Source organism: Lithobates pipiens, unplaced genomic scaffold (assembly GCF_037356315.1).
Source record: "Lithobates pipiens isolate NorthernLeopardFrog02 unplaced genomic scaffold, aLitPip1_a1.2 Scaffold_55, whole genome shotgun sequence".
Lineage (NCBI taxonomy): Eukaryota > Metazoa > Chordata > Amphibia > Anura > Ranidae > Lithobates > Lithobates pipiens.
In genome coordinates, this window is record NW_027507877.1 from 2,131,138 (window position 1) to 2,152,933 (window position 21,796).

Below are 21,796 nucleotides of genomic sequence, written 5' to 3' on the forward strand. Positions count from 1 at the left end.
TCGACATAGAGAGAAAAGATTTGACATAGAGAGAAGATTTGAGCAGGGGTCTCAAACTGGTGGCCCTCCAGCTGTTGTAAAACTACAAGTCCCATAATGCATTGCAAGGCTGACAGTTACAAGCATGACTCCCATAGGCAGAGGCATGATGGGACTTTAAGTTTCACAACAGCTGGAGGGTAACCCGTTTGAGACCCCTGACATAGAGAGAAAAGATTTGATATGGAGAGAAAATATTTGACACAGAGAGAAAAGATTCGACATAGAGAGAAAAGATTAGACATAGAGAGAAAAGATTTGACATAGAGAAAAAAGATTCGACATAGAGAGAAAAGATTCGACACAGAGAGAAAAGATTCGACATAAAGAGAAAAGATTCGACATAGAGAGAAAAGATTCGACACAGAGAGAAAAGATTCGACATAGAGAGAAAAGATTTGACACAGAGAGAAAAGATTTGATATGGAGAGAAAATATTTGACATAGAGAGAAAAGATTCGACACAGAGAGAAAAGATTCGACACAGAGAGAAAAGATTTGACATAGAGAAAAAAGATTTGACACAGAGAGAAAAGATTTGACATAGAGAGAAAAGATTCGACATAGAGAGAAAAGATTTGATATATAACGATTAGACAGAGAGAAAAGATTCGACACAGAGAGAAAAGATTTGACACCGAGAGAAAAGATTTGGCATAGAGAGAAAAGATCTGATTTAGAGAGAAAAGATTCGACATAGAGAGAAAAGATTCAACACAGAGAGAAAAGATTCGACACAGAGAGAAAAGATTCGACACAGAGAGAAAAGATTCGACACAGAGAGAAAAGATTTGACATAGAGAAAAAATATTTGACACAGAGAGAAAAGATTTGACATAAAGAGAAAAGATTCGACATAGACAGAAAAGATTTGATATATAACGATTAGACAGAGAGAAAAGATTCGACACAGAGAGAAAAGATTTGACACCGAGAGAAAAGATTTGACATAGAGAGAAAAGATCTGATTTAGAGAGAAAAGATTCGACATAGAGAGAAAAGATTCGACACAGAGAGAAAAGATTTGACATAGAGAGAAAAGATCTGATTTAGAGAGAAAAGATTCGACACAGAGAGAAAAGATTCGACACAGAGAGAAAAGATTCAACATAAAGAGGAAAGATTCGACATAGAGAGAAAAGATTTGACATAGAGAGAAAAGATTTGACATAGAGATAAAAGATTCGACATAGAGAGAAAAGATTTGACATAGAGAGAAAAGATTCGACACAGAGAGAAAAGATTTGACATAGAGAGGAAAGATCTGATTTAGAGAGAAAAGATTCGACATAGAGAGAAAAGATTTGACACAGAGAGAAAAGATTTGACATAGAGAGAAAAGATTTGACATAGAGAGAAAAGATTTGACATAGAGAGAAAAGATTCAACACCGAGAGAAAAGATTTGACATAGAGAGAAAAGATCTGATTTAGAGAGAAAAGATTCGACATAGAGAGAAAAGATTCGACACAGAGAGAAAAGATTTGACATAGAGAGAAAAGATCTGATTTAGAGAGAAAAGATTCGACACAGAGAGAAAAGATTCGACACAGAGAGAAAAGATTCAACATAAAGAGGAAAGATTCGACATAGAGAGAAAAGATTTGACATAGAGAGAAGATTTGAGCAGGGGTCTCAAACTGGTGGCCCTCCAGCTGTTGTAAAACTACAAGTCCCATAATGCATTGCAAGGCTGACAGTTACAAGCATGACTCCCATAGGCAGAGGCATGATGGGACTTTAAGTTTCACAACAGCTGGAGGGTAACCCGTTTGAGACCCCTGACATAGAGAGAAAAGATTTGATATGGAGAGAAAATATTTGACACAGAGAGAAAAGATTCGACATAGAGAGAAAAGATTAGACATAGAGAGAAAAGATTTGACATAGAGAAAAAAGATTCGACATAGAGAGAAAAGATTCGACACAGAGAGAAAAGATTCGACATAAAGAGAAAAGATTCGACATAGAGAGAAAAGATTCGACACAGAGAGAAAAGATTCGACATAGAGAGAAAAGATTTGACACAGAGAGAAAAGATTTGATATGGAGAGAAAATATTTGACATAGAGAGAAAAGATTCGACACAGAGAGAAAAGATTCGACACAGAGAGAAAAGATTCGACACAGAGAGAAAAGATTTGACATAGAGAAAAAAGATTTGACACAGAGAGAAAAGATTTGACATAGAGAGAAAAGATTCGACATAGAGAGAAAAGATTTGATATATAACGATTAGACAGAGAGAAAAGATTCGACACAGAGAGAAAAGATTTGACACCGAGAGAAAAGATTTGGCATAGAGAGAAAAGATCTGATTTAGAGAGAAAAGATTCGACATAGAGAGAAAAGATTCAACACAGAGAGAAAAGATTCAACATAAAGAGGAAAGATTCGACATAGAGAGAAAAGATTAGACATAGAGATAAAAGATTTGACACAGAGAGAAAAGATTTGACATAGAGAGAAGATTTGAGCAGGGGTCTCAAACTGGTGGCCCTCCAGCTGTTGTAAAACTACAAGTCCCATAATGCATTGCAAGGCTGACAGTTACAAGCATGACTCCCATAGGCAGAGGCATGATGGGACTTTAAGTTTCACAACAGCTGGAGGGTAACCCGTTTGAGACCCCTGACATAGAGAGAAAAGATTTGATATGGAGAGAAAATATTTGACATAGAGAGAAAAGATTCGACACAGAGAGAAAAGATTCGACACAGAGAGAAAAGATTCAACATAAAGAGGAAAGATTCGACATAGAGAGAAAAGATTTGACATAGAGAGAAAAGATTTGACATAGAGATAAAAGATTCGACATAGAGAGAAAAGATTTGACATAGAGAGAAAAGATTCGACACAGAGAGAAAAGATTTGACATAGAGAGGAAAGATCTGATTTAGAGAGAAAAGATTCGACATAGAGAGAAAAGATTTGACACAGAGAGAAAAGATTTGACATAGAGAGAAAAGATTTGACATAGAGAGAAAAGATTTGACATAGAGAGAAAAGATTCAACACCGAGAGAAAAGATTTGACATAGAGAGAAAAGATCTGATTTAGAGAGAAAAGATTCGACATAGAGAGAAAAGATTCGACACAGAGAGAAAAGATTTGACATAGAGAGAAAAGATCTGATTTAGAGAGAAAAGATTCGACACAGAGAGAAAAGATTCGACACAGAGAGAAAAGATTCAACATAAAGAGGAAAGATTCGACATAGAGAGAAAAGATTTGACATAGAGAGAAGATTTGAGCAGGGGTCTCAAACTGGTGGCCCTCCAGCTGTTGTAAAACTACAAGTCCCATAATGCATTGCAAGGCTGACAGTTACAAGCATGACTCCCATAGGCAGAGGCATGATGGGACTTTAAGTTTCACAACAGCTGGAGGGTAACCCGTTTGAGACCCCTGACATAGAGAGAAAAGATTTGATATGGAGAGAAAATATTTGACACAGAGAGAAAAGATTCGACATAGAGAGAAAAGATTAGACATAGAGAGAAAAGATTTGACATAGAGAAAAAAGATTCGACATAGAGAGAAAAGATTCGACACAGAGAGAAAAGATTCGACATAAAGAGAAAAGATTCGACATAGAGAGAAAAGATTCGACACAGAGAGAAAAGATTCGACATAGAGAGAAAAGATTTGACACAGAGAGAAAAGATTTGATATGGAGAGAAAATATTTGACATAGAGAGAAAAGATTCGACACAGAGAGAAAAGATTCGACACAGAGAGAAAAGATTCGACACAGAGAGAAAAGATTTGACATAGAGAAAAAAGATTTGACACAGAGAGAAAAGATTTGACATAGAGAGAAAAGATTCGACATAGAGAGAAAAGATTTGATATATAACGATTAGACAGAGAGAAAAGATTCGACACAGAGAGAAAAGATTTGACACCGAGAGAAAAGATTTGGCATAGAGAGAAAAGATCTGATTTAGAGAGAAAAGATTCGACATAGAGAGAAAAGATTCAACACAGAGAGAAAAGATTCAACATAAAGAGGAAAGATTCGACATAGAGAGAAAAGATTAGACATAGAGATAAAAGATTTGACACAGAGAGAAAAGATTTGACATAGAGAGAAGATTTGAGCAGGGGTCTCAAACTGGTGGCCCTCCAGCTGTTGTAAAACTACAAGTCCCATAATGCATTGCAAGGCTGACAGTTACAAGCATGACTCCCATAGGCAGAGGCATGATGGGACTTTAAGTTTCACAACAGCTGGAGGGTAACCCGTTTGAGACCCCTGACATAGAGAGAAAAGATTTGATATGGAGAGAAAATATTTGACATAGAGAGAAAAGATTCGACACAGAGAGAAAAGATTCGACATAGAGAGAAAAGATTCGACATAGAGAGAAAAGATTAGACATAGAGAGAAAAGATTTGACATAGAGAAAAAAGATTTGACATAGAGAGAAAAGATTCGACATAGAGAGAAAAGATTCAACATAAAGAGAAAAGATTCGACATAGAGAGAAAAGATTCGACACAGAGAGAAAAGATTCGACATAGAGAGAAAAGATTTGACACAGAGAGAAAAGATTTGACATAGAGTGAAAAGATTCGACACAGAGAGAAAAGATTCGACACAGAGAGAAAAGATTCGACACAGAGAGAAAAGATTTGACATAGAGAAAAAATATTTGACACAGAGAGAAAAGATTTGACATAAAGAGAAAAGATTCGACATAGACAGAAAAGATTTGATATATAACGATTAGACAGAGAGAAAAGATTCGACACAGAGAGAAAAGATTTGACACCGAGAGAAAAGATTTGACATAGAGAGAAAAGATCTGATTTAGAGAGAAAAGATTCGACATAGAGAGAAAAGATTCGACACAGAGAGAAAAGATTTGACATAGAGAGAAAAGATCTGATTTAGAGAGAAAAGATTCGACACAGAGAGAAAAGATTCGACACAGAGAGAAAAGATTCAACATAAAGAGGAAAGATTCGACATAGAGAGAAAAGATTTGACATAGAGAGAAAAGATTTGACATAGAGATAAAAGATTCGACATAGAGAGAAAAGATTTGACATAGAGAGAAAAGATTCGACACAGAGAGAAAAGATTTGACATAGAGAGGAAAGATCTGATTTAGAGAGAAAAGATTCGACATAGAGAGAAAAGATTTGACACAGAGAGAAAAGATTTGACATAGAGAGAAAAGATTTGACATAGAGAGAAAAGATTTGACATAGAGAGAAAAGATTCAACACCGAGAGAAAAGATTTGACATAGAGAGAAAAGATCTGATTTAGAGAGAAAAGATTCGACATAGAGAGAAAAGATTCGACACAGAGAGAAAAGATTTGACATAGAGAGAAAAGATCTGATTTAGAGAGAAAAGATTCGACACAGAGAGAAAAGATTCGACACAGAGAGAAAAGATTCAACATAAAGAGGAAAGATTCGACATAGAGAGAAAAGATTTGACATAGAGAGAAGATTTGAGCAGGGGTCTCAAACTGGTGGCCCTCCAGCTGTTGTAAAACTACAAGTCCCATAATGCATTGCAAGGCTGACAGTTACAAGCATGACTCCCATAGGCAGAGGCATGATGGGACTTTAAGTTTCACAACAGCTGGAGGGTAACCCGTTTGAGACCCCTGACATAGAGAGAAAAGATTTGATATGGAGAGAAAATATTTGACACAGAGAGAAAAGATTCGACATAGAGAGAAAAGATTAGACATAGAGAGAAAAGATTTGACATAGAGAAAAAAGATTCGACATAGAGAGAAAAGATTCGACACAGAGAGAAAAGATTCGACATAAAGAGAAAAGATTCGACATAGAGAGAAAAGATTCGACACAGAGAGAAAAGATTCGACATAGAGAGAAAAGATTTGACACAGAGAGAAAAGATTTGATATGGAGAGAAAATATTTGACATAGAGAGAAAAGATTCGACACAGAGAGAAAAGATTCGACACAGAGAGAAAAGATTTGACATAGAGAAAAAAGATTTGACACAGAGAGAAAAGATTTGACATAGAGAGAAAAGATTCGACATAGAGAGAAAAGATTTGATATATAACGATTAGACAGAGAGAAAAGATTCGACACAGAGAGAAAAGATTTGACACCGAGAGAAAAGATTTGGCATAGAGAGAAAAGATCTGATTTAGAGAGAAAAGATTCGACATAGAGAGAAAAGATTCAACACAGAGAGAAAAGATTCAACATAAAGAGGAAAGATTCGACATAGAGAGAAAAGATTAGACATAGAGATAAAAGATTTGACACAGAGAGAAAAGATTTGACATAGAGAGAAAAGATTTGACATAGAGAGAGAAGATTTGATTTAGAGAGAAAAGATTTGACATAGAGAGAAGATTTGAGCAGAGGGTCTCAAACTGGTGGCCCTCCAGCTGTTGTAAAACTACAAGTCCCATAATGCATTGCAAGGCTGACAGTTACAAGCATGACTCCCATAGGCAGAGGCATGATGGGACTTTAAGTTTCACAACAGCTGGAGGGTAACCCGTTTGAGACCCCTGACATAGAGAGAAAAGATTTGATATGGAGAGAAAATATTTGACATAGAGAGAAAAGATTCGACACAGAGAGAAAAGATTCGACATAGAGAGAAAAGATTCGACATAGAGAGAAAAGATTAGACATAGAGAGAAAAGATTTGACATAGAGAAAAAAGATTCGACATAGAGAGAAAAGATTCGACATAGAGAGAAAAGATTCAACATAAAGAGAAAAGATTCGACATAGAGAGAAAAGATTCGACACAGAGAGAAAAGATTCGACATAGAGAGAAAAGATTTGACACAGAGAGAAAAGATTTGACATAGAGTGAAAAGATTCGACACAGAGAGAAAAGATTCGACACAGAGAGAAAAGATTCGACACAGAGAGAAAAGATTTGACATAGAGAAAAAATATTTGACACAGAGAGAAAAGATTTGACATAAAGAGAAAAGATTCGACATAGACAGAAAAGATTTGATATATAACGATTAGACAGAGAGAAAAGATTCGACACAGAGAGAAAAGATTTGACACCGAGAGAAAAGATTTGACATAGAGAGAAAAGATCTGATTTAGAGAGAAAAGATTCGACATAGAGAGAAAAGATTCGACACAGAGAGAAAAGATTTGACATAGAGAGAAAAGATCTGATTTAGAGAGAAAAGATTCGACACAGAGAGAAAAGATTCGACACAGAGAGAAAAGATTCAACATAAAGAGGAAAGATTCGACATAGAGAGAAAAGATTTGACATAGAGAGAAAAGATTTGACATAGAGATAAAAGATTCGACATAGAGAGAAAAGATTTGACATAGAGAGAAAAGATTCGACACAGAGAGAAAAGATTTGACATAGAGAGGAAAGATCTGATTTAGAGAGAAAAGATTCGACATAGAGAGAAAAGATTTGACACAGAGAGAAAAGATTTGACATAGAGAGAAAAGATTTGACATAGAGAGAAAAGATTTGACATAGAGAGAAAAGATTCAACACCGAGAGAAAAGATTTGACATAGAGAGAAAAGATCTGATTTAGAGAGAAAAGATTCGACATAGAGAGAAAAGATTCGACACAGAGAGAAAAGATTTGACATAGAGAGAAAAGATCTGATTTAGAGAGAAAAGATTCGACACAGAGAGAAAAGATTCGACACAGAGAGAAAAGATTCAACATAAAGAGGAAAGATTCGACATAGAGAGAAAAGATTTGACATAGAGAGAAGATTTGAGCAGGGGTCTCAAACTGGTGGCCCTCCAGCTGTTGTAAAACTACAAGTCCCATAATGCATTGCAAGGCTGACAGTTACAAGCATGACTCCCATAGGCAGAGGCATGATGGGACTTTAAGTTTCACAACAGCTGGAGGGTAACCCGTTTGAGACCCCTGACATAGAGAGAAAAGATTTGATATGGAGAGAAAATATTTGACACAGAGAGAAAAGATTCGACATAGAGAGAAAAGATTAGACATAGAGAGAAAAGATTTGACATAGAGAAAAAAGATTCGACATAGAGAGAAAAGATTCGACACAGAGAGAAAAGATTCGACATAAAGAGAAAAGATTCGACATAGAGAGAAAAGATTCGACACAGAGAGAAAAGATTCGACATAGAGAGAAAAGATTTGACACAGAGAGAAAAGATTTGATATGGAGAGAAAATATTTGACATAGAGAGAAAAGATTCGACACAGAGAGAAAAGATTCGACACAGAGAGAAAAGATTCGACACAGAGAGAAAAGATTTGACATAGAGAAAAAAGATTTGACACAGAGAGAAAAGATTTGACATAGAGAGAAAAGATTCGACATAGAGAGAAAAGATTTGATATATAACGATTAGACAGAGAGAAAAGATTCGACACAGAGAGAAAAGATTTGACACCGAGAGAAAAGATTTGGCATAGAGAGAAAAGATCTGATTTAGAGAGAAAAGATTCGACATAGAGAGAAAAGATTCAACACAGAGAGAAAAGATTCAACATAAAGAGGAAAGATTCGACATAGAGAGAAAAGATTAGACATAGAGATAAAAGATTTGACACAGAGAGAAAAGATTTGACATAGAGAGAAGATTTGAGCAGGGGTCTCAAACTGGTGGCCCTCCAGCTGTTGTAAAACTACAAGTCCCATAATGCATTGCAAGGCTGACAGTTATAAGCATGACTCCCATAGGCAGAGGCATGATGGGACTTTAAGTTTCACAACAGCTGGAGGGCCACCCGTTTGAGACCCCTGACATAGAGAGAGAAGATTTGACACAGAGAGAAAAGATTAGACATAGAGATAAAAGATTCGACATAGAGAGAAAAGATTCGACACAGAGAGAAAAGATTTGATATGGAGAGAAAATATTTGACATAGAGAGAAAAGATTCGACACAGAGAGAAAAGATTCGACATAGAGAGAAAAGATTCGACATAGAGAGAAAAGATTCGACATAGAGAGAAAAGATTAGACATAGAGAGGAAAGATTCAACATAGAGAGAAAAGATTCGACATAGAGAGAAAAGATTAGACATAGAGAGGAAAGATTCGACATAAAGAGAAAAGATTCGACACAGAGAGAGAAAAGATTCGACATAGAGAGAAAAGATTTGACACAGAGAGAAAAGATTTGATATGGAGAGAAAATATTTGACATAGAGAGAAAAGATTTGACACAGAGAGAAAAGATTTGACATAGAGAGAAAATATTTGACATAGAGAGAAAAGATTCGACATAGAGAGGAAAGATTAGACATAGAGAGAAAAGATTCGACACAGAGAGAAAAGATTTGACACCGAGAGAAAAGATTTGACATAGAGAGAAAAGATTCGACATAGAGAGGAAAGATTAGACATAGAGAGAAAAGATTCGACACAGAGAGAAAAGATTTGACACCGAGAGAAAAGATTTGATTTAGAGAGAAAAGATTCGACATAGAGAGAAAATATTTGACACAGAGAGAAAAGATTTGACATAGAGAGAAAAGATTTGATTTAGAGAGAAAAGATTTGACATAGAGAGAAAAGATTCGACATAGAGAGAAAAGATTAGACATAGAGAGAAAAGATTTGATTTAGAGAGAAAAGATTTGACATAGAGAGAAAAGATTAGACATAGAGAGAAAAGATTCGACATAGAGAGAAAAGATTCAACATAAAGAGGAAAGATTCGACATAGAGAGAAAAGATTCGACATAGAGAGAAAAGATTTGACATAGAGAGAAAAGATTCGACATAGAGAGAAGATTTGAGCAGGGGTCTCAAACTGGTGGCCCTCCAGCTGTTGTAAAACTACAAGTCCCATAATGCATTGCAAGGCTGACAGTTACAAGCATGACTCCCATAGGCAGAGGCATGATGGGACTTTAAGTTTCACAACAGCTGGAGGGCCACCCGTTTGAGACCCCTCACATAGAGAGGAAAGATTAAGGATTGCACTTTGCACATGTTGCCGCTTGTACTTGTTTAGTGCAAAGTTTTCTTTTGAGTTTAGATAATTGCACTTATTTAAATTCACTTTAAGGTTTTCGGACCCATTTTGTCCGCGCTATATTTTTGTTTTTTCACACCATAATTCTTATTTAACTGCTTAAGGACCGTCTCACGCCGATATACGTCGGCAGGATGGCACGGCTGGGCACAATCACGTACCGGTACGTGATTCATTAAGTGCCCAGCCGTGGGTCGGGAGCGCGGTGGCACGCTCCTGACCCGGTCCTGAGCTCCGTGGCTGCGGGACCAGCGGATCCCGATCGCCACTGGTGCCCCGCGATCGGGTCACAGAGCTGAAGAACGAGGAGAGGTCTGTGTAAACAAGCCTCTCCCCATGTTTCCTAGTGAGGCTGTCACCGATCGTCTCTTCCCTTTTATAGGGAAGGATGATCAGTGACGTCACGTGGCGCCCCCCTACAATAAAAAAAAACACATAACCTCACACATAACCCCTCCTCGCCCCCTAGTGGTTAACTCCTTCACTGCCAGTGCATTAACACATGAATCAGTGCATTTGTATAGCACTGATTGCTGTATAAATGACTATGGTCCCAAAAATGTGTCAAAAATGTCCGACGTGTCCGCCATAATGTCGCAGTGACAATAAAAAAAAAAAAAAAATCGCTGATCGCCGCCATTACTGGTAAAAAAAAAAAACAATGAATAAAAATTCTATAAAACTATCCCCTATTTTGTAAACACTATAACTTTTGTTCAATAATCGCTAATTGAGATTTTTTTTTTACCAAAAATATGTAGAATAATACATAATCTCCTAAACTGAGGGGAAAAAATATTTTTTTATATATTTTTTGGGGGATATTTATTATAGCAAAAAGTAAAAAAAAATAATGAGTTTTTTTTTCAAAATTGTCAATCAATAATCGCTAATTGTGATTTTTTTTTTTTTTACCAAAAATATGTAGATGAATACGTAATCTAAACTGAGGGAAAAAAAAATATATTTTTTATATATTTTTTGGAAGGATATTTATTATAGCAAAAAGTAAAAAAATAATGAGTTTTTTTTTACAAAATTGTGGCTCTATTTTTGTATATCCTCATAATGGACAACGCCCCTCCCACCACACAGAGATAGAAGGTAGGTGCCGATCACTTACTTGTGTGTTTCTCTTTTTTTCCCCAGTTCTAATTTTCTTTGTTGCTGGAGAGCGGGGGAAGTATTTTTAGTGATCACAACACCTGAAACAAAAGAGTTTATAAATTCACATATTTGCTACTGCAATACCCCCCCCCCCCCATTTAGCACATTTGCACGCCTCCCAACGCCTCCCAACTTTTTGAGATGGGAATGAGGGACACCAATCAGCAAAAGTACGCAGGCATAGGACACACCCCCTTGCCACGCCCCATTAAAGAAGAATTGTAAAAAAAAAAGAACACGATTGGTTGAACCCACAAGTGCTTTTTTACCATTACTCTTCCTTTATATCGACTTTAGGAATTTACAGATGCAGCAATTTAGAGATCAGATGAAAGGTTTAGCTCTGGGAACACTTTTTGATGGATAAAAAGTGCATTTTATATACAACTTTACAGATCAGACCAAAATGAGGGACAAATGAGGAGGAATGAGGGACAAATGAGGAGGAACGAGGGACAAATGAGGAGGAACGAGGGACAAATGAGGAGGAACGGGGGACAAATGAGGAGGAACGGGGGACAAATGAGGAGGAACGAGGGACAAATGAGGGACATTGCTCCAAATCAGGGACAGTTGGGAGCTATGCCTGTGTCAGATACAAATACTTGGCCCTCCAGGCCATTTCATGTGGCCTTTGCACCCAGGGCTTTTTTCACCTGGAACGTGGCAGAAGTCTGTTCCGCCACCTCCGGCTTCTCACTCACCAGCGTCACTTGTAAACACAGAAGCCATTCAGCGGCTCTCACTGATCCCTGCCCGCCCTGCACTCACAGCGGCGACAAGGAAGATGCAGGTGCGGTGTGTGCGATGGGGCATCAAATAGTAAGCTGCATTGTGATCCCACCAATGATCTCCCTGCAAGGGAGAAAGAGGCGGAGCCACCTACACTGCCAGCAGTTACCAGCAGCGTGGGGTGTGGTTGAGATGCGGAGGAAGCTTTTGGGGGAGGGGGTGGGGCTATGGAGGGAGATGTGTGCAGAGGTGGGGGGTTGGGTAGAGTGGTGCAGCGGTCAGGGGAGGAAGTGAGAAGTGAATAGCCTGTGAAAGAGAGCTGAATCCTTCACACTGGTTATAGCACACCCCTAAAACCCTGCACTTTGTATGTAGCACACTCCTCAGTCCTGCACTCTGTACAGAGCACACCCCTGAATCTGCACTCTGTGCATAGAGCGCCCCTGAACTCTGCACATAACGCACTTCTGGTACGTAGGGTTGCCACCTTTTCTTCAAGCCAAACCCGAACACTTTTGCAGCACAGGCCATTTTTTGTTGTTGCAGTAAACACTATAGTATTAAAAAAGACCTGGGACACATTTGGGTGCCCCAAGGAGAATAGTAATGTAGCGCACAGAGCGCACCAGTGGGTGTGGCCAAATTGCTCTTGCCGATATCATCACCCCGCCCTTCAGGGATGCGAAACCTGCCCCCAAACAGCCGCCCGCAGTGGCAACCACACTATCTCGGTTACTTGTGGAGCCACAGTCTGGTCTGAATAATGTGTCTGGGTTTCAGGTGGACTGAAACCCGGACACATGATTCAAAACCCGAACTGTCCGGGTGAATCCTGGACAAGTGGCAACCCTACTGGTATGTATTGCCCCTTTAACCAGTAGCTGACCAGCCACTGTCATACTGTGGCAGGTTGGCTCTTCCCCACAAATCACTGTAGCTGCAGGTCGGCCATTTAAACAGCTATAGCAGACACGGCAGGGGACTCGATGTGTGTGGCCAGAGGGCCCGATGACTTCCGGCCACGCGGGATCGCAGGCACAAGTGCTAGAACAGAGATGCATGTGTGTCTAAGTAGGAACAGCGATATGTCTCCTCCTCTAGTCAGTCCCACCCCCCCCTCCCAAAGTTAGAAACACACTGAGGGAACACATTTAACCCCTTGATCACCCCCCCCCCCGAGTGTTAACCCCTTCCCTACCAGTGACATTTACACAATAATCAGTGCATTTTTATAGCTTCAATCGCTGTATAATTGTCAATGGTCTCAAAAATTATCACACCCCCCCCCCCCCGAGTGTTAACCCCTTCCCTACCAGTGACATTTACACAGTAATCAGTGCATTTTTATAGCTCCAATCGCTGTATAATTGTCAATGGTCTCAAAAATGTGTCAAAAGTGTCTGCTGTGTGTGTGCCACAATGTTGCAGTCCCACTAAAAATCACAGATCACCGCCATTACTAGTAAAAAAAAAAAATTATAATAAAAATGCCATAAATCTATTCCCTATTTAGTAGACGCTATAACTTTTGCGCAAACCAATCAATATATGCTTATTGCGATTTTTTTTTTTACCAAAAAATATGTAGAAGAATATTTATTGACCTAAACTGACAAAGAATTTTTTGAGGGCAACCACAATGCTGATGGGGCCCACAAATAAATTGAGCTTGACACCCCTGTGATAGAAGTACCAAACAGCCAATCCCAATTAAGACTGAGCTCTATAGTGCTATTGAGTTAATGTTTGGGCTCTGCAGCATCAGTACCTGCGTAGCAGAGCTTGAAATGATGAGGAAGGCCTCTCTTACACCTCTGACTCGGGGTACCTGGTAGTGTGGACAGAGGGCGCAGGAGTGCAAAGTGGCACTAGTGCCTGTAAGTCTTGATAGCAGCAGAACAGGTATCCATGCTAGGCAGGAGAAGTCATCAATAGTCTTTAATGAAGCAGGCGGGCTGGTAGACAGATGGTGGGTGGCAGACTGAAGCAGGCCGATACTGGCCACACTGGGCAGGTGATAAATACACCGGTAGCAGACTGTGGAACAGCAGGCCCAGCAGGATGTAAGGCAAGTACTGGAAACAACAGGAAGATTAGAAGAGTCAAGCAGGCCAGGTCATGCACTGGCAGGACAGATCAGGTACACAGGAGTTGGCAAGAGCATGGTCACGGTACAAGCCAAGTCAGGAGTAGGGATGAGCCGAACACCCCCCCCCCCCCGGTTCGCACCAGAACCTTCTAATGGACCTAAAATTCGTACGAACTTTAGAACCCTATTAAAGTCTATGGGACTCGAACGTTCAAAATCAAAAGTGCTAATTTTAAAGGCAAATATGCAAGATATGCAACAGACAACACCAGCAATAAGGGGTATCTTCAGGTGTATACTGTGCTGGAGGCACACAACACCCACTTTAACTCCTGCAGATGACTGTATTAGAGAACACCAGCAATAAAGGGTAGATACAGGTGTATACTGCGCTGGAGGCACACAACACCCACTAACTCCTGCAGATGGCTGTATTAGAGAACACCAGCAATAAAGGGTAGATACAGGTGTATACTGTGCTGTGCTGGAGGCACACAACACCCACTTTAACTCCTGCAGATGACGGTATTAGAGAACACCAGCAATAAAGGGTAGATACAGGTGTATACTGTGCTGGAGGCACACAACACCCACTAACTACTGCAGATGACTGTATTAGAGAACACCAGCAATAAAGGGTAGATACAGGTGTATACTGCGCTGGAGGCACACAACACCCACTAACTCCTGCAGATGGCTGTATTAGAGAACACCAGCAATAAAGGGTAGATACAGGTGTATACTGTGCTGGAGGCACACAACACCCACTAACTCCTGCAGATGGCTGTATTAGAGAACACCAGCAATAATAGGTAGATACAGGTGTATACTGTGCTGGAGGCACACAACACCCACTAACTCGTGCAGATGGCTGTATTAGAGAACACCAGCAATAAAGGGTAGATATAGGTGTATACTGTGCTGTGCTGGAGGCACACAACACCCACTAACTCCTGCAGATGGCTGTATTAGAGAACACCAGCAATAAAGTGTAGCTACAGGTGTATACTGTGCTGGAGGCACACAACACCCACTAACTCCTGCAGATGGCTGAGAAAAGAACACACTGCCCCTGCCTATCTAGCTCTTTCCCTGCATGCCGGAACACACTACACAAGGCCGCCGCACTGGCGGCCTTATATAGTGTTGGGTGTGTACTAAACCCCCTGAGCTATAATTGGCCACAGGCATCCTGCCTGTGATAATTGGCCAAGCATGCGGGGTCACAGTGCATGCTTGGCCAATCATGAGCCAGCAATGCACTGCGATGGCGTAGTGCATTGTGGACCGTTCGCACCACACGAATATGGTGCAAATGGTCCACAATGGTCTAGGCAGCGCCTAGAGGCGATTCAGTTCGCATTGTGCGCTATACAAGTATTTCATTCATTCATTCACAAAGTTCTGAATTTGCCAAACAGACGAAAGGGCTGATGTTTGAGTCGAACACCAAGCTCATCCCTAGTCAAGAACCAATCAGTGGAACAGAAGCAAATGGAGCATGCAGAAGAGGTGGTCAGGGAAAAGCCAGGGTCGGTGCAAGCGGAGTTTGGCGAGAGATGTTGGACTAGCTGGGTCAGCAACTGGAATGATGATGCAGAATGACAGAGTCACAGGATACAGGGCGGGCCCGAAGACAGAGCAGCTCTGATTCTGAGAACTGGCGCAGTTTAAATAGCTCCTTTGGCGCCAACATCTCTCACAAATGCACGTGAGCACGCCAATGAGCATGTGTATGCGCACCTATGCATGCACATAAGTATTAGCTATGTCTACAAGAGGAAACATGAATTATCCCGTGAAGTAGAGGTCGACCGATATATCGGCCGATATTTGGCATTTTTTTAATTAATCGGCATCGGCCGATTGTGCTGATAAAAAAGCCGATTACGTGTTCAGCGAGACTTGCAAAAGACTTCTGTGATAGAAGTCAATGTAAGTTGCCTGAAGACATCAGTGAAGGACTTTCCTCCTCTCTGGGCTGCCAAGAAAAGATCAAAGTGAATACAATGTTTCTTCTTCAATGGGCTGAACTCCCTGTGTAGAAGTTCTCAGTTTAACCATTTAAAGACTAAATCTTTTCTGACACTTGTTGCTTACAAGTAAAAATCCAGTATTTTCTGCTAGAAAATCACTCAGAAGCTCCAAAAATTATATATATATATATTATATATATATATATATATATATTTTTTTTTTTTTTTTTAGCAGAGACCCTAGGGAATAAAATAGCGGTTGTTGCAATATTTTATGTGACGCGGTATTTGCGCAGAGGTCTTTCAAACGCAAGTTAGCCCTTTTCTTTTTTTTTTTTCGTCCAAAAATTTTGAGTACCTGTTTTTGTGTATTTAATAAATAGTTTTTTTTTTTAATCTAAATTATACATACAAGTGAACTGATTGGAGGTTTGTTTTGTTCAACCACTTATGCCACCTATCAGTGCCCATCAGTCCCATCTATCTGTGGTACCTATCAGTGCCCATCCGTGCCACCCATCCGTACCACTTATCCGTGCCACCCATCCGTGCCATCTTATCTGTGCCCATCTTTGCCCATCAGTCCCGCCTTATCTGTGCCCATCGGTGCCGCCTTATCTGTGCCTATTAGTGCCGCCTTAACTATGCCTATCAGTGCCCACCAGTGCAGCCTATCAGTGCCCACCAAGGCAGCCTATCAGTGCCCACCAATGCAGCCTATCAGTGCCGCCTAATCAGCGCACTTCAATGAAGGAGAAAAATGACCCGTTTGCAAAATTTTATAACAAACTATTAAAATGTGATTTTTTTTTTGCATCTTTTTTTGTTTGTTTAGCAAAAAATAAAACTCCGAGCTGTAACTAAATACCACTAAAAGAAAGTTCTATTTGTGGGAAAAAAATGATAAAAATTTCATTTGGGTACAGTGTTGTATGCCCGCGCAATTGTCATTCAAAGTGCATCAGCGCTGAAAGCTGAAAATTGGTCTGGGACTGAGGGGGGTTTAAGTGCCCAGTAAGCAAGTGGTTAATAAATGTGTAAGAAATTTTCTGCATCACTTATTAAGGCTGCTTTCACACTGGATCGGGCAGGCGTTGGCGGTAAAACGCTGCAAGTTTTAGCAGCGATTTACCGTCATTTTAGCCCCGCTATTCGGCTGCTAGCGGGGGGGCAGTGACGCGTTGCTGCAAAATCGCATTGCATGCGCTTCAGCAGTGGTGACCATTCATTTCAATGGGCAGGAGTGGTGGAGGAGCGGTTTACACCACTCCAAAGATGCTGCTTGCAGGATTTATTTATTTATTTATTTTTTTAACGTCCTGCCAGCGCATCTCCTCATTGTGAAAGCACTCGGGGGCTTTCACACAGACTGAAGGGGGAGCCGTTTTGAAGGCAATTTTTCAGGCTCTATTTTTAGCCCAAAATCGCCTGAAAAAACGCCCCGGTGTGAAAGGTGTCCAACTTAGATTTTATGAGATGAAGGGGGAAAAAAAAAAAGGAAAAAATAAATAAAAAAAATCGGCCTAACATATCGGCCCAAAAAAATCGGCATCATATATCGGCCATCGGCCGCCACGATTTCTAAATATCGGCATCGGCCAGAGAAAAACCATATCGGTCGACCTCTACTGTGAAGTCTGTCCGGAGGGACCATGTTGTCTACTGGCATGCCCTTCCTGACATTCAGATACCCAAATACCTAAATTTCACTGTGCCCCATAGCAGCTTGGCATTAGATATTCCCAGTATGGTGCAGTTAATAAAATAAAGAGGACTGATAACTGGTTGTTGTGTTAATAAACTGTAGTACTGTGTCATGGGTGGAACTATGAATATACTATTATAAAAAAAAAAACGTTCTAATAAATGCCGACCCTCCCCTCCAGCAAACCCCCAAATCTCTACCCTCTACGTACATCCTAGTTTCCAAAAACCCTCAAAACCAGGCTCTGCTTTTTCTACACAAATGCGTGAAAGAATCTCCGAACATTACTATAGAAGAGATGTCCATTGTTGGGCCAAATGGGGGGTGGGGGGGGGGAGTGCGAAATAGAAGACAAAGCCAATAGAAGCACACATAGTACACCACACAGATGGGTGGGGAAGGACAAACTGCACTTTCGCAGCAAGCTTATTTGAACTTTAGTAGAGTTTTAAGGATCTCCAGGGCTGGACTTACCATTGGGCTTGACTGGGCTCAAGCCCATGGGCACCCGCCCCCAATAGGGGGCCCCGTGGGCGCGATGCATAGCCAAGTGTACTCGGCTCCGCACCTCTCACGGTCACGCCCAGTCCCGCCATATGACGGACATAACACAGGGACTGGGCGTGACTGTGAGCCGACTTGAGTAACTCGGCTACTCTCCGGCTCCGCTCGGGACTGTGAGAGGACCGCAGCCGCCGAGAGGACCCTTAGCCACTGAGAGCCGCCAAGAGACGCTTAGAGGATCCGAGAGCTGCCGAGATAAAGAAGACTATGTATCTCGGCAGCTCCATTTTAAACTTCAAGACTGCAATGACAAGGCTGCAAATAACACTGGACAAGGCTGCAGATGGATGGACAAGGCTGCAGATGGATGGACAAGGCTGCAGATGGATGGACAAGGCTGAAGATGGACACTGATAAGGCTGCATTGATGGGCATTTAAATTTGATTTTTTTCCTTAACCCTTTCATGACTAAGCCTATTTTTGGCATTTGGTGTTTACAAGTTAAAATTCATATTTTTTGCTAGAAAAATTACTTGGAACCCCCAAACATTATATATATATATATATATATATATATTTTTTTTTTTAGCAGAGACTCTAGAGAATAAAACGGCGATTGTTGCAATATTTTATGCCATACGGTATTTGTGCAGCGGTGTTTTAAACGCAACTTTTTGGGAACACTTTCATGAATTAAAAAAAAAAAAAAAGCAGTAAAATTAGCCCAATTTTTTTGCATAATGTGAAAGATAATGTTACGCAGAGTAAATAGATACCAAACATGTCACACTTTATAATTGCACGCACTTGTGGATTGACGACAAAGTACGGTACCTAAAAATCTCAATAGGCGACGCTTTAAAATTTTTTTACGGTTACCAGGTTAGCGTTACAGAGGAGTGCTAGAATTATTGCTCTCGCCCTGACGATCGCGACGATACCTCAAATGTGTGATTTGAACACCGTTTACATACGCGGGCGCGACTTCTGTATGCGTTTTCTTTGCTTCGCGAGCTCGCGGGGATGGCGGTCGCTTTAAAAAAAAAATGTTTATTTATTTAATTTATTTTAAAATGACTAAATTGTTTAAAAAAAAAAAATGTGATCACTTTTTTTGCTGTCACAAGGAATGTAAACATCCCATGTGACAGTAATAGGTGGTGACAGGTACTCTTTATGGAGGGATCGGGAGGTCTAAAAGACCCCCCCCACCCCTACTTTACACTTCAATGTATTCAGATCGCCGAAAACGGCGATTCTGAATACCGTATATTTTTTTTAAAACCGGCGCCATTGGCAGCCGAGTAAACGGGAAGTGACGTCATGATGTCGCTTCCGCGTTTACTATGAGGAGACTGGAACGAAGCCGATTATGGCTTCGTTCCAGTTCCTCCCCAGCGGCCGGAGGCATCGCACCAGGAATCGGTGCCCCTGATCGAACGGGAGCACCGGTAACAGCGGCAGGAGGCGGCGGGAGGGGGGGGACATCCCCGGGAGGGGGGGGGACATCCCCGGGAGGGGGGGGACATCCCTCCCGCTCCTCCGGCATAACAGCCGAGCGGCTTTTAGCCGCATCGGTTGTTATGGCTGGAAAGCCAATCGCCTGCTGAAGAAAACGGTACTGGGATGATGCCTGCAGGTGCGGGCATCATCCCGGTATACCCCCCGGAAGCTGAGTACGCATATCTGCGTACGCTTGGCGGGAAGGGGTAAAACTTTTTTTCCTTAAAATTCCCTCCTAAACATGGGGTGCGTGTTATACGCCGGTCGCGTGTTATACGCCAATAAATACAGTAATGTATAGAAGGTAGGGCCCCGAAAGTGACCCAAGCCCAGGGGCCCGCACCACCCAAGTCCTGCCCTGAGGATCTCCACAATTAAACTCATACCATTAATGTTTCGGTATTATTTCACATCTGCCTCACATGGAAAATGAAATACACAGAAGAGATAGTTAAATAGAATTCCGATAATAATAATAAGAATGATAAAGTCGTATCTCACCCTTCCCTTCCGGGATCTCCACACGTTTTAAGATCCACTGATACAACGGGAATTGGTAGGTTTGGCCTTCGGGACAGGTCACGTTGACATAATTGCAGTACCAGGGATCCAGGGGGAAATTTAGGTAGCTCTGCATGGACAGCCTAATAAACAGGAGCTCTCCAATGTCTTCGTTTCCAGGGATCGTAAACTCTGTCAGCTGGAAAAGCCAAAAGTAGAATTTTAGAGGTTTTGCACACACTACAAATCTAAGCACTGGTCATGGATAATTCAAAGGGGCGTGCGGGGAAGATATCAACAGACTTTTTCAAAAAAAAAAGTAGATTAAAGATCAAGTGATACATTTTGTACTTTATGAAAAATGCAACTAAATAAAGAGCTGCGCTCCCAACATATACATAGTTGCCAACATTGTAAAAAAAAAAAAAAAAATTCAGGGTGTGGCATATAAAAAGGTGAGGCAAAATATGGGCGTGGTTTACGTAAAACAGTGGGCGTGGCTTACATGGGGCGTGGCTCAAAGGGGTGTGGTTAGAGTCTAAGGCAGCGTACACACGGGCGGATTGTCTGCCCAACTAAGTTCGTCAGACAATCCGACAGACAGTCCGTCCTAACTTTTGAATGAACGGACTTGCCCACACACGGCACTTTTTGAGCGGACTAATACGGGGGACTAAGTCCGCCATACAATCCGCTCTACTTTTGAAATGAACGGACTCGCCCACACACGCGGAGGAAAGTCCGCTCATTTCGAGCGCGTCTCCAGGTAGGCGGGGCCCGCGAAGGAGACGTCGCTGGCCCCGCCGCCTGGAATGAACTTAAATGGGAACCCCAACGCCGAAAAAATCGGTGTGGGGGTCCCCCCCAAGTCCACAACAGACCCTTGTCCGAGCATGCTACCCGGCCGGCCAGGAAAGGGGGGCGAGCGAGCGCACCCCCTGCTGAGCCGTACCAGGCCGTGTGCCCTCAACATGGGGGTGCCTTGGGGAAGGGGGGGCCGCGCGCCCCCCCACCCCAAAGCACCTTGTCCCCATGCTGATGAGGACAAGGGCCTCTTCCCGACAACCCTGGCCGTTGGTTGTCGGGGTCTGCGGGCGGGGGGCTTATCGGAATCCGGGAGCCCCCTTTGATAAGGGGGCCCCCGGATACCGGCCCCCCACCCTATGTGAATGAGTATGGGGTACAATGTACCCCTACCCATTCACCTGTGAAAAAAAGTACAAAAAAAAACACAAACACAGGGTTAAAATATTTTATTGCACAGCTCCGGGGGTCTTCGGTCTTCGGGGGCCTTCTCGCCGGACTCCTCCGCTATCTTCTTGTAGCTCTTTTGCTAGCGGAGGAGTCCGGCTTTCTTCCTCCCCGCCGCCGGCCTCTTCTCCCGACTTCGGGGGTCTTGTCTCCCTCTTTGGTTCTTCTGCCGGGCCACCGCGCCTTCTTATAGCTCTTTTACAGGCGGTGGCCCGGTCTTCTGTCGCCGCTGTCACTGCCGCCTTCCGTTCTTCTTCTTCTTCTTCTTCTCCAGGAGATGTTGCCTCGACGATCTCTCCGGCCGGAATGCCAGAGCCACGCTGCGCGGCCACTTATATAGTGACAA

The 21,796-nt window shown here is 41.7% G+C and overlaps 1 protein-coding gene across 1 annotated transcript in view; it reads right to left on the reverse strand.

Moving 5' to 3' along the window:
* The window catches only part of LOC143957711 (hydroperoxide isomerase ALOXE3-like), a 181,562-nt gene that overhangs the window by 136,824 nt on the left and 22,942 nt on the right, over nucleotides 1-21,796 (reverse strand). Inside the window, exons 2-3 of the mRNA XM_077467406.1 lie at nucleotides 20,200-20,398; nucleotides 11,145-11,226 (exon numbers count right to left, since the gene is read on the reverse strand). Coding sequence (XP_077323532.1) covers nucleotides 11,145-11,226; nucleotides 20,200-20,398 — 281 coding nt within the window. The remainder of the gene's footprint in view (nucleotides 1-11,144; nucleotides 11,227-20,199; nucleotides 20,399-21,796) is intronic.